Source organism: Loxodonta africana, unplaced genomic scaffold, assembly GCF_030014295.1.
Source record: "Loxodonta africana isolate mLoxAfr1 unplaced genomic scaffold, mLoxAfr1.hap2 scaffold_207, whole genome shotgun sequence".
In the NCBI taxonomy this organism is placed as follows: Eukaryota; Metazoa; Chordata; class Mammalia; order Proboscidea; family Elephantidae; genus Loxodonta; species Loxodonta africana.
In genome coordinates, this window is record NW_026974946.1 from 345,105 (window position 1) to 357,890 (window position 12,786).

At 36.1% G+C, this 12,786-nt stretch overlaps 1 protein-coding gene across 1 annotated transcript; it reads right to left on the reverse strand.

Moving 5' to 3' along the window:
* Window positions 1-4,209: 4,209 nt before the first annotated feature.
* Window positions 4,210-9,905, reverse strand: LOC135229328 (olfactory receptor 8K3-like). Its single transcript, XM_064278960.1, has one exon. It carries the CDS (start codon window positions 7,081-7,083, stop codon window positions 6,136-6,138), a length of 948 nt encoding a protein of 315 aa, XP_064135030.1. The 5' UTR covers window positions 7,084-9,905; the 3' UTR covers window positions 4,210-6,135.
* Window positions 9,906-12,786: the final 2,881 nt, after the last annotated feature.

Here is a 12,786-nt window from a genome sequence, read left to right on the forward strand (position 1 = left end):
AATCACCATATGACACAATAGCGTAGGAGAAAAAGAAAATATACTGACGATGACATATATGTGAATTACTGGAAGTTATTTAAAATCTGTCTGAACATGAAGCGTCTTCCATTTAACATCAGAACTTTTATGTGCCATGAGACATCAGAGATCCATTTAATTATAATCTCAAAAAAAAAGTATCTGAATATACCTCAGATGTTTTAAAAACACAACAATAGCCCTACAGGTTAAGATAACAGAATGGTTGGTTTAAAATTTTGTAGTGATTACTTCTTCCTAACTATGTCTGTGTGTCTATATCTATCTATCTATCTGTCTGTCTGTCCGTCTGATCTGTCTATCATCTATCTAATCTATCATCATCTATCCTTCCTTCCTTCCTTCCTTCCTTCCTTCCTTCCTTCCTTCCTTCCTTCCTTCCTTCCTTCCTTCCTTCCTTCTTCCTTCCTTCCTTCCTTCCTTCCTTCCTTCTTTCCTTCCTTCCTTCCTTCCTTCCTTCCTTCCTTCCTTCCTTCTTCTCTCTCTCTTTCTTTCTCTCTCTCTCTTTCTTTTCTTTCTTAACTTGCATATATCTATTCCTGAACACTATAAGCAGAGCAGTCTCTGAGTAAACTATTAGCAAGCAAATGCAGACATTAAAATTCAAAGCGTTAAATTAGAAAAGAGAATACGAGAAGTCCACATCTACCTCATATAAAACTTATCAGGGATAATGATGGAAAGCAGACAGAACTAAATCAAAATTCTTACTATTTTGCTGTTGCTTTGCCATTGATTAAAATGAAGCCTTGAAAATGTCACCAAAACATTCTAGATGTTAGAAAAATGGCACTGCATAAAAAATTATGCCTTTTACCTGTAATCAATCTGTTTTATTAGCTCCTTAGCATGGCATAGTGGAAACAATTTATAGCTTTCTCTCAGCCCTTGAGGCTCTCCCTGAGGAGATAGCAAGCAATGTGTTAATGTCTGAAGCCCTTGAAAGCTTAAGAAAACATCTAGGGTGTCTGCTAATTTTCTAAACTATTTGCGTTCACCAAGGAGTAGGTTTCTTTTAGATACATTTATTAATTTAACTCAGTTAACTTTCAAATTGTCGCACCCAGGGACCTGGATTAAAAAAATTTACCTTTAGGACAGGCCACTCAATATTTCCTTATTTCCACCATGTTCTCAAATGCAATAAAATTATTACATTTGATGTATATGATATGCATTTTTTCCCTATATTTCTCTTATTTTTTTAATATGGAGACAGATATTAGTCGCTCCACTCCTTCTTTCGTTGTGAATTGTCTGTTTAAGACTGCTTTCTTATTCTATTTTATCAGATTAAGATATTCAATTTTATTAGCATGACTCAAAATGAAAAGAAACTGGCAAATAGCCCTTAATAATCAGAACATGAAATGTATGAAGTATGAATCTCTGAGAAATGAAATTGTAAAAAATGAAACAAAAAACATAAAGATGGGCATCCGGATATCCTAGACCTTAGTGAGCTGAAATGGACTGGTATTATACGTTTTGATTTGGACTATCATGGGAACAACAAATTGAAGAGGAATGGCATCACACTCATCCTTAAAAAAGAACATTTCAAGATCTATCCTGAAGTGCAATGCTGTCAGAGACAGGATATATCCATACTCCAATGAAGAAAACCAGTTAATATGACTATTATTCAAATTTACCCACCAAACACTAATGCCAAAGATAAGGAAATCAAAGATTTTATCAACTTATGAAGTCTGAAATTAATCAAAATTGCAGTCAAGATGCATTGATAATTATTGGTGATTAGAATGTGAAAGTTGGAGACAATGAAGAAGGATTGGTAGTTGGAAAATATGGCCTTGGTGTTAGAAACAATGTCAGGCATCGCATGTTAGAATATTGTAAAACCAACAAATTTTTCTTTACGAATAACTTTTTTTTCAGCAACATAAAGGAGACTATACATGTGGAACTCACCAGACAGAACACACAGGAATGAAATCAACTATGTCTGTGGAAAGAGATGATGGAGAAGCTCAATATCATCGTTGCAACAAGGCCAGGAGCCAAGTGCAGAGGAGACCAATGATTAATCATATGTAAGTTCAAGATGAAGCTGAAGAAAATTAGAGCAAAACATGACCTTGAGTACATCCAGCCTGAATTTAGAGACCATCTCAAGAATATATTTGACACATTGAACACTAATGACCAAAGATTAGACAAATTTGGAATGGGATCAAGGACATCAAGTATGAACAAAGCAAAAGGTCATTAAAAAAAAATAGGAAAGAAAGAAAAAAACAAAATGGATGGCTGAGGAGACTCTGAAAATTGCTCTTGAAAGCAAATGGAAGAAATAATGAAGTTAAAAACTGAAGATTTCAAAGGGTGGCTTGAGAAGACAAATAAACTATTATAATGAAATGTGCAAAGACCATGGAAAACCAAAAGGGAAGAACATGCTCGGCATTTCTCATACTGAAAGAAATGAAGAAAAAAATTCAAGCCAAGTGAGTGAACTATAAAAACCCAGTGAATTATATGCTATGTTAATTATATCTCAATAAAAGGTTTTAAAAAATAAATGTAACAAGAAAAAGCCAATTTATCTGACTTCTAGATGTGAAAAAAGAGATTTACCCATGTATAAAGCACTTTAAATGTGTAGAATCCTTGCTTACTCAAGTAGGTATTAAAAGTCTTAATGTTTAAAAAAAAAATCATGAACATTTAATGACTTTGTAAAAAATAAAGCCTTGAAAAAAATCCAATGTTTCTTTATCAATTATTTTAAGTTAACAATTTCCATAGAGTCATTTGTTGTGATGGTCAAAGAAAATGTCCATGAAGAAGTGAGTTTTAAATACCAATATTCTCTATGAGACAGTAAATGTTGAATTCTTATTTTGCCTACTTTAGGGTTGGCTAGTTTTTATTGCTTCAAGTAATAAACTAATATTTTGAGCTAAAATTATGTAAATAGATATATCTGATGCTGTACTTTGCTGTTATTTCATATATTAAATTGTGCAGGTTTTCTGGGATTTAAGTAATATAATATTTTTATATTTCTCACCAAGGAGCCTTTACAGGTTTGCTATTGTTTTTAGTTGCCATTGTGTATAGAAAAGACTGGCTATGAATACAAGATAACCTACTACTAGAATATGACACAACGAAAACTGGGAGGAATACCACGTTGTAGTGAAGGGCATGCCCCTCACAGTTCTAGCAATGTGCCAGTCACATATACTGGAAATTAGAATATCACTCTTCCTGTAACTTGACTTCTGTGACTTCCCTACCTCAAAGCATTTCTGTTCACCTCTCCACTGGTTTACTCTTTCTCCAGGGAATCCAGCAACGTATGTAGTACCAATTTGGTGGTAACTTTCTCTAGATGAAAGATTACATGCAGATACTATTTGACACTTGGTGGTGGGGACCAGTCACTGGAGAAGAACATCAAGCTTAGTATAGTACAGGGTCAAAGAAAAAGAGGAAGACCCTCAAGGAGGTGGATTGGCACAGTGGCTGCAACAATGGTCTCAAACACAGCAATGATTGTGAGGATGGCTCAGGACCAGGTGCTATTCCATTCTCCTGTACATGGGGTTTCTGTGAGTCAAAACTAACTCAATGGCACCTAACAACAACAAGTATTAAGATTATTGGGGACCATTAAATATTTAAATGAATCACAGATCATTTCTTATTCTAACTGTAAAAATGTTTAACTCGTATACTCAAGATCCTCAGCTAGTATTTCCTTTTTTTTTTTTTTCTCTCTCTCTCCTCTCTTTCTCTCTCTTAATTTCAGGAGCTCCTTCAGTGAAAAACTATATAGGTGAATTACACTTTTTTTTCCTTTGGGTTGATGGATATCCCTGAGTTGTATGTTATTCCTTTTGATCTGATGATTTCTGTGGTGGGAAGCTCTTAGATGTTTGCATTAAACTTGGGACTACCCAATATATTGCAAATTTTCAGCTGCTTCTTTCACATCTTAGTGTATATGAATGACACACCCTACAATACCATGGTGCCCAACTGTCACAATTGCTTATGGTGCCTCTGCCTCTCTGCATTGCATCATCTAGTAATGCTTTTCCCATGCATGTAATGAAACAATAAGCAAAGGGATCACCCAAAATTAGCTCAAGAAAGGGGTTTTAATTTATTTAAAAAAAAAGTCCAGCAGCAGGGCCCTATTGGCGTGGTGGTTGAGAACTCTGCTGCTAACCGAAAGGTCAGCAGTTCAAACCCACCAGCTGCTCACTGGAAACCCTATAGGGGCAGTTCTACTCTGTTCTATAGGGTTGCTATGAGGCAGAATCCACTCGATGGCAACGGGGTTTTGTTTGGTTTAGTGCTCATGACCTTCATAGCCTTCTAAGTACTTTAACATTTTTAAACTATTTATGCTCACATGACAATAAACCGTGCACCTTTTTATATTCCAATGGACTATTTTTATTCAAGTTTCATTGGCTACACGGAGAATTTTATTTCATGATCATGTGCCAAGAAAATAATTTAGACTTTTGAAGTTTCAAAAAAATACTAGAAATTTTAAAATAATAACAATAAACAAAAATACATGGAAAAAATTAAGGAGCATCGGAATCAACTCGACGGCAGTGGGTTTTAACATGCTGCAGCTATGTCCGTAAAACTAGATAACTATATCCTTACCACATAAAAGGTCTTACTTGAATTAGAAATACAGGTAAGCACAAACCATGGGATTATCTCATTTTGTCGCTCACAAGTAGGGTGGACAAAAGTCAATGCAAATAAAATTCATAATAAATATTTACCAAAGTTTAGGAAAGCCAAACCAATGAAAGAGAGGCAGCAAACTTAACTCGTCATAGACTATCCTGTTACCCAAGGAGATACACAGAAAGTAATTGAACAAACAACTTAAAAAGTTGTTGATATAGATAAGAAAGGATCATCCATTAAACAAAAAAAGATAATTATTAAGAAAGAACAACCAGCAGGGGATGGATTTCAAACCTGGGAGCCTCTATGGTTGGCCTCAAGAAATTTATCTTAACTGGTGTATATTCTGATCTAGGCAAAAACAAGTCAGATGCAGAGCTGAACTTTTGAACTGCAAAAATTTCAAGGTATGTTGAGTAAACAGATTTACATGTGAAAGTAAAGGCATTAATGGGTAAAGGGTAGAACTCCAAGATCTGCAATGGGGGCATTTAAGCAATTCATGCAACTGAGTACTTTAAATCGCCATATACTCTGAGACTCCTCGCAACCTGGCCCTGATCTAATGCAGCCTTCAGAAGACTTTGAAGACTAAAACAGAAGGCAAAGGCTTACAAACACACACACATACATAAACACAAGTGCTGACACTGAAAAGTTTAATAATTGAAAAAAAAAAACACCAGAATCTTTGTATCTCCACTTTTGTACCTAGTACTTTTTCCCACTTCCACTCAGCATATCCACTCTCCTTGCCTAATTTCATGATTCCCAACACATTCTCCTGGAGCCCTAGTGGTGCAGTGGTTAAGAGCTTGGCTGCTAACCAAAAGGTCGGCAATTCAAATCCACTGCCCACTCCTTGAAAACCCTATGGGGCAGTTCTACTCTGTCTTACAGGGTTGCTGTGAGTAGTAATCGACTCAAGGACAATGGGTTTGGTATTTTTTAACACATTATCAAAAAAACCAAATGCACTGCTGTTGAGTCAATTATGACTCATAGCAACATTATAGGACAGAATAGAACTGTCCCATAGGGTTTCCAAGGCTGAAAATCTTTATGGAAGCAGATTGCTTCAATTTTCTCCCAAGAAGCAACTGGTTTTTTGAAACACTGACGTTCCAGTTAGCAGTCAAGCAATTTAACTGCTGCACCACAAGGGTCCTAACACATTCTACTGTACTATAGATTGTTCTTAATTATTGTTTGTGATCCATCTCTTTCCTTCAAGAAAGGTACCAGTTTGTACTCTTTTGTTCATCAATGCACTTAGAAGAGTGACTAGCATGTAGAAGGCAATTTATAAATATATGTTGAATATATTTGTGCTCACTGTTCCCTATGGAGGCACACAGACAAGGTTTGAGTTCATGGTGTAATTTGTAGGAATCATATGCTGCATCAAACTCTAGAAAATACATTGCGTATTTTTTTCCATGTCCTATGTAGGGCACATTTTACATCTTTGTTCCTCAAGCTATAAATCAAGGGATTCAACATGGGGATAACCAGGGTGTAAAATATGGAAGCCACTTTATCAGTGTCAAAGGAATGACTGGACTTGGGCTGCATGTACATAAAGATTAAAGTCCCATAGAACACTACCACCACTGTCAGATGGGATCCACAGGTGGAGAAAGCCTTGTGCCTGCCCTCAGCTGACTTCATCCTGAGAATGGCTACAAAAACGAGTAGGTAAGAAACAAGAACTGTTAGAAGAGATGAAATCAAATCAAAAGATGCTAAGATGAGATTGATCAATTCAATTTCATGTGTGTTTGAGCAGAGCAAGGATAACAAGAAGAGATTGTCACAGTAGAAATGATTGATGATATTGTAGCCGCAGAAGGATAAATTAAAAATCTTTATGGTGACCAGAAGAGAAACAAATGTGCTGTAGAGATAGGGTATTGCCACCAGCACCCAACAAGTCCTTTGTGACATGATGACTGTGTAGAGCAGAGGGTTACAGATAGCCACAAAGCGGTCATAAGACATTGCTGACAGAAGAAAAAGTTCACTAGTTATGAACACAATAAAGAAAGCTAGCTGTGTAGCACAAAAATAATAGGAGATAGTGTTTTCATCCACAATAAAATTGACTAGCATTTTGGGTCCCACAGCTGTTGAATAACCAAGATCAGTGATAGCCAGGTGTCTGAGAAAAAAGTACATGGGTGTTTGTAGCTTGGAGTCTGTCTTGGTGAGGATGATCATGCCTGAGTTGCCCACCACTGAGATCGTGTAGATGATGAGGAACAGCCCGAACAACGGAGCCTGGAGCCCAGGGTGATCTGTGATTCCCATCAGAAGGAATTCATTTAGCATTGTTAGATTTTGCTTTTCCATCTTGGTCTATCAGGAAACCTGTTCTGGATAGAGATATCAGCGTAGTCAATCGGTTTTATGTAGCATCATCTGGTAGATTTTTAGTATACAAAGGCAATATGCTAAATGAATAAGATAAATCCAAACTTCCAATACAGGTTTTTGAAAGTAAACCCGCCTCCCACAAGTAAAGTATAGGTACATGAAGAAAGAAAAAAAGATAGAGGGAAAGAAAGAAAAATCTAACTTGTTATCAATTGAGGAAAATTTGCTGCCCATGGAACATTTGTCAATGCCTAGGACATTTTGGGTGTCAGTACTAGGAGAAGGGTACTACTGGTATCTAATGGAGGCCTGGGATGTTATTAAAAATTCTACTATATACAGAGTAACCCCACACAATAACAAAATTTCCAGTCCAAAATGTCACTATGGCGGAAGTTGAAAAGCCCTGATACAGACATAGAGATAGAGATAGACACAGATAAAGATGTAGGTGAAGGCATATGTGTACGTGTACACGTAGATGTAGATGTACATATACATATACCTTGATGGGATTCCTGGTGGAGCAGTGGTTAAGAGCTTGGCTGATAACCACAAAGTCAGCTTTTTGAATCTACTAGCTGCTCCTTAGAAAACCTATTGGGCAGTTCTACTCTGTCCTATAAGGTCTCTATGAGTCAGAATCAACTCGATGGCAACAGGTTTTCTTTTTTTACATATAGATATATGAAGCAAAAATAAAAAAAGTAAAAAATTTTAGATGTGTTAGGTATATGGGTGGTTACAAAACTTTCTTTTTTCATTTACAATACTGACAATTACATAATGACATGTATAAAATTATAATATGTATGTTAACTTCATTAAAAACATTTCAAAATGCAAATTCCCAGAATGTGTGGAAACATTTAGTATCCCTTACTTCAAAACATAGTCCTGTAAAAGCCCTTGTGCCACAGGTGGTACAGTCGGAAACAACATACTTGACAAGTATTGAACACAAGGAAAATCTAATAGATCGTGGTGGGGATAGTCTGTCTTTATACAGGAAATTATTCCAGGTGGTAGACCCATACAGATATAGTCTTTTTTATACCTCAGCTTGTGGGTAATAGAAAAGTTTGTGGCATAGTGGTCAAGTGCTACGACTGCTAACCAAAAGAGCGGCAGTTCAAATCCACCAGGTACTCTTTGGAAACTCTTTGGGGCAGTTTTACTCTGTCCTATAGGGTCACTATGAGTTGGAATCAACTCAGTGGCAATGGGTTTGGTTTTGGCTTTGTGGGTTATAGAATAAAAAAAAAAAAAGATACCTTAATTTCTTTATTCACAAGTGCAAAATGACCACTTCCCTTCAGTGTTGCTGGAAAAAAAAATGAGGATTAAATGTTTCAATGCATTTAAGATATCAGGACATAAGTCTCAAATATCAAGTATATAGTGATGTTTTTTTTTTTAAATGACAAATGATGACAGTAAGTTACCTGAAAGGTGTTTTCTTTACATATGCATATGCAAATTCTCCTACTGTGATCTAGCTTCTATGTCAGGGTTATGATGATAAGTAGGTTGAGTAGTTTGTTATCCATGTAACTGAGCCCAGCCCTTCCCTCCTGCATCCTCAACTCCATGACTAAAATTGGACCATCGATGTGCCAATCTTCTGGATGATACATCTTCTTAATACATTTTAATATAAGTTGATGGACTGCTAACCTAAAGGTCAGCGGTTCAAAACCACCAGTGGCTCCATGGGAGAAAGATGTGGCAGTCTGCTTCCATAGAGATTTATAGCCTATTTACAGCTATGGGGTCACTTTTGAGTCAGCAGTGCATTTGAATATAAATTTACTTAAAATATGTCCTAACCTAGGAGCATTTTCATTATAACTAATATACTAAATTGTTTGTAACAAATGAGATATAGTTTCTCATGGAAGAATCTAAGACAGTGAGAGAAAATTTGAACAAATTGGGAGAAAGTAAGGTCCATGTCACTGATTTTATATAACAAAATTTCATTTAAAAATTCCATTTGGATAAAGAAATCCTCTAGTTTAAGCTATTATATAGTACATAATGCATATAAACACATGTATATTTAAATTAAAATGTATATATGTATCCCTAATAAGCCACAGATTAAAAAAAAAAAATGCCAGAGAAGGATGAGGATGGCAGTTTAAGGTAAAAGAACGAAAGGTTTGAAATGATACTACTTACATGAAAATAGCACTACCAGCAGCCTCTGAATCAAGAATAACCAAACAAATAGAAAAATACAATAGTATCATATTAAATAATAAAATGGTTGCACAGGAAATACACTATCTCATTTAAAACATTGCTTACAAGGTTGTGACCCTGTACACACATTGCTTATGTCAGAAAAAAAAAAAAAAACTATTGGCCTCTTTCCACCTAGAACAAAGGAGAACGAAGAAAACCAAAGACTAAAGGAAGTAATTAGTCCAAAGGACATATGGCCCACATGAACCACAGCCTCCTCTAACCTGAGACCAGAAGGACTAGATGGTACCACTCTGACCAGGATCACAATAGAAAGCCTGGAGCAAAATGGGGGAAAAAATGTAAAAAAAAAATTCAAATTCAAAAATAAATAAACAAAAAAGACCAGATTTACTTGTTTGAAAGAGGCTGGAGAAACCCCTGAGACTATTTTCTTAAGACAATCTTCTAATGTGAAACTACAGACACCCCTGGTGGCCACCTTTCAGGCCAATAACAGACGGGGCTGCTAAACAATAACTTCGATCAACTACAGGAGACCAAAAGGGCAAGTAGTCAGGGAGGGACAGGGAAACCTGACTAATGGAAACAGGGAGCCAGGAAGGAAATGAAAAGAGTGCGGACACAGTTTTTGGTAAGAGTTTCTGATTGGAAAATTAATTTGCTGTGTAAACTTTCACTTAAAGCACACTAAAAATTTTTTTTAAGAGGTACTGAATTGGGTATTAGTAGATATTATAATTAGGAAATCAACTATCTTCAATGAATACAATAAAAGCAATGTAAATCTTGTCGAGTTGCAATGATGAAAGGCTGAAGAACAAAAATACTTATATTGGTAAGTGCTGCTTTTCCTATAAGTTAAGAGGAGATAAGAGGACTTCCTCCCATCGGCTTTGGAGTTCCACGGAGAGCACCAAATTATTTTCCATAGTTTACTGTATTTGTTGAGCATTTAATTCATTTTACACAGCTATGCTCTTTGAAAAAATTATGTCTTCTTCCTGCCAGATTCTACTGGAAATTGAAGAATATGGTATATATTATACTATCACCATAAAAAAAAAAACTAGGTAATTAAAAGTTTCCTAAACTCCAAAAATTGCTTTTCACTTCTCAACACGAGGTGTGAGATGGAAATTTATTTGTTTCTTCATCAAGAGATTAGGAAAAATGGACATTTGTACTGTTATCTAAATATGCATTAAATATTAAATTACACTTGAGAGGTACATAAGAGCCTAGAGGCAGCTTATAACTGAGGATTTTGAAGAACACCAATGCTAGAAACTGAATACCTGCAGCTTCATAATTCTGCTGCAGTATTTTTAATACTGTATATGCTTCCTTTACTTTCATATTGGAGCTCTATTATTCACATAATTAGGCCACCTGGGTGGCAAAAACACTTAAGCACTCAGCTACAGACTGAAAGGCTGGTGGGTCGAGTCCACTCAGAGGCACCTTGAAGAAAGAAAGATCTACTTCTGGAAGGTCACAGCCATTGAAAAACCTGTGGAGCACGGGTCTCTGATACCCAGGGGGCAGTTATGAGGCAAAACTGACTCCAGGACTTTGTTTTTTTCTGTTAACTTTATTCAGATAACTACTTATATGAAGTAAAAATATTTAGACATGGAATGATAATGTTTCAAAATGCTTCTTAGCATTTAGCCTCTGAAATAGAGTGTGAAGATTTGAAAAAAAAATTATGTCAAAAAATTGGAGAGAGATCCTAGCTTCAGGCACTATTGAAAAGTATAACGCACACAGAACTGAATCAGAAATCCTAATATTTTGCAATGACTTTGCCATTGGATAAAGGTGGGACCCTGCAAGGGTCAATGAAACATTCTGGATACTGGTAAAATACGGAAACAGTCTTTTTACCTGCAATGAAGCCTCTGTCTTGACTCCTCTCCCAAGTGTTTCTTAAAACGGCAGAGGGAGAAGAATTTATGGATTTTTTTTTTTTTTTTACCCATGGAGATCCTCCCTGAGGAGATGCCAAACAATTTGCTGATTGTTCCTGAGGCATTTGAAAGCTTAACAAAATACCTGGCCTTCGTTTGTTAATTGTCCAGTATATTTTGTATTCACCAGTGACCAAATTTTTACTCATAGAGTGTGTATGCATGTCTATGTTTATCTGTTTCATATAGTCCTTTGTTTTACTCTTTGTTAACGTTCCATTTTTACCACATGGGGATCGGGATTAAAATATCGTATCTGTATAACAGACCTATCAACATTCTCTATTTCTACAGTGGTTTCTTCAAACGGATGACAAAACGAAGAAGTGCTTAAACACTGTCTTATCACATTATTTAAAAGACTTAAATGGAATAAAACTATTGCATTGTGCATATGTGAGGTATCACTTCCTAGTTTGCTCTTACTATTTTTATTATTGTTGCTGTTATTGCTATTTTCAAGTTATTTTTTGTTTGTTAATTTTGTTTTGACCTAAAGAACAGAAATGTTACCCTTGCTTCTCATTTGATGATCAATTGCCATCATCTGTCTGTTTAGGTTTTTTGCTTCCTTTATTACATCTCAATATTGTATGCTTTTCCATTCTGTTCAATCCTCATCCCAAAACATCTTTCTTGCCTTCACACATATTCAGCTGTGCTTGACATATGCTGTACCATGTCAATATACACTTGTGTCTTAGGCTGGGTTCTCTAGAGGAGCAAAACCAGTAAAGCATATAAATATGTGTATACAGAGATTTACATCAAGGAAATGGCTCACAGGGATATTGAAGCTGGAACATCCCAAGTCCCGAGATCAGGATACAGGCTTCTCCTGATTCATGCAGCTGCAAGGGCTGGATGACCCAACATCTACAGGTCAAACAGCAGGGCTCTTGCTCACTGGCTGGGAAGATCCAAGAATCCCCAAATCAGCAGGCAATACTGAAGGCAAGCTGCTGGCTCAATTCCCAAGAACCAGAGGTCAGATGAACAGGAGCCAGCTACAGGACCCAAAGTGAGCAATAGCAAATGAACCTTGCCAGAATGTCTGCTTATATTCAATTCAGACCACACACCCAAGGAAACTTCCTTTCAACTGACTTGCTACTCAGAGCAGAGTCTATCATGGAGGTAACCACATTATATCGAACCTCATCATGGAAGTGATCACAACATCTTTGGACTGCCAAACCACTGAGAATGATGGCCAAGACAAGTTGACACACAACCTTAACCATCACACCTTGTAAAGTGTGGTATTTTGTGTGTAATGTTTTATTATGAATATATATGTATTATGCTATAAATCTTTTTGATGCATTTTGCCATTTTAAATATTTGTAATGTAAACATTTGTGACTTTTTTTTTTGCTTATTTGTGATATGTAATGATATGTATATGTATGTGTGTATTTTTTTTTACTTGTCTATTCTTTAATGGAAGGAACACCGGTATTGCAATGTTTAAAAATTCACTGCTAACCAAAAG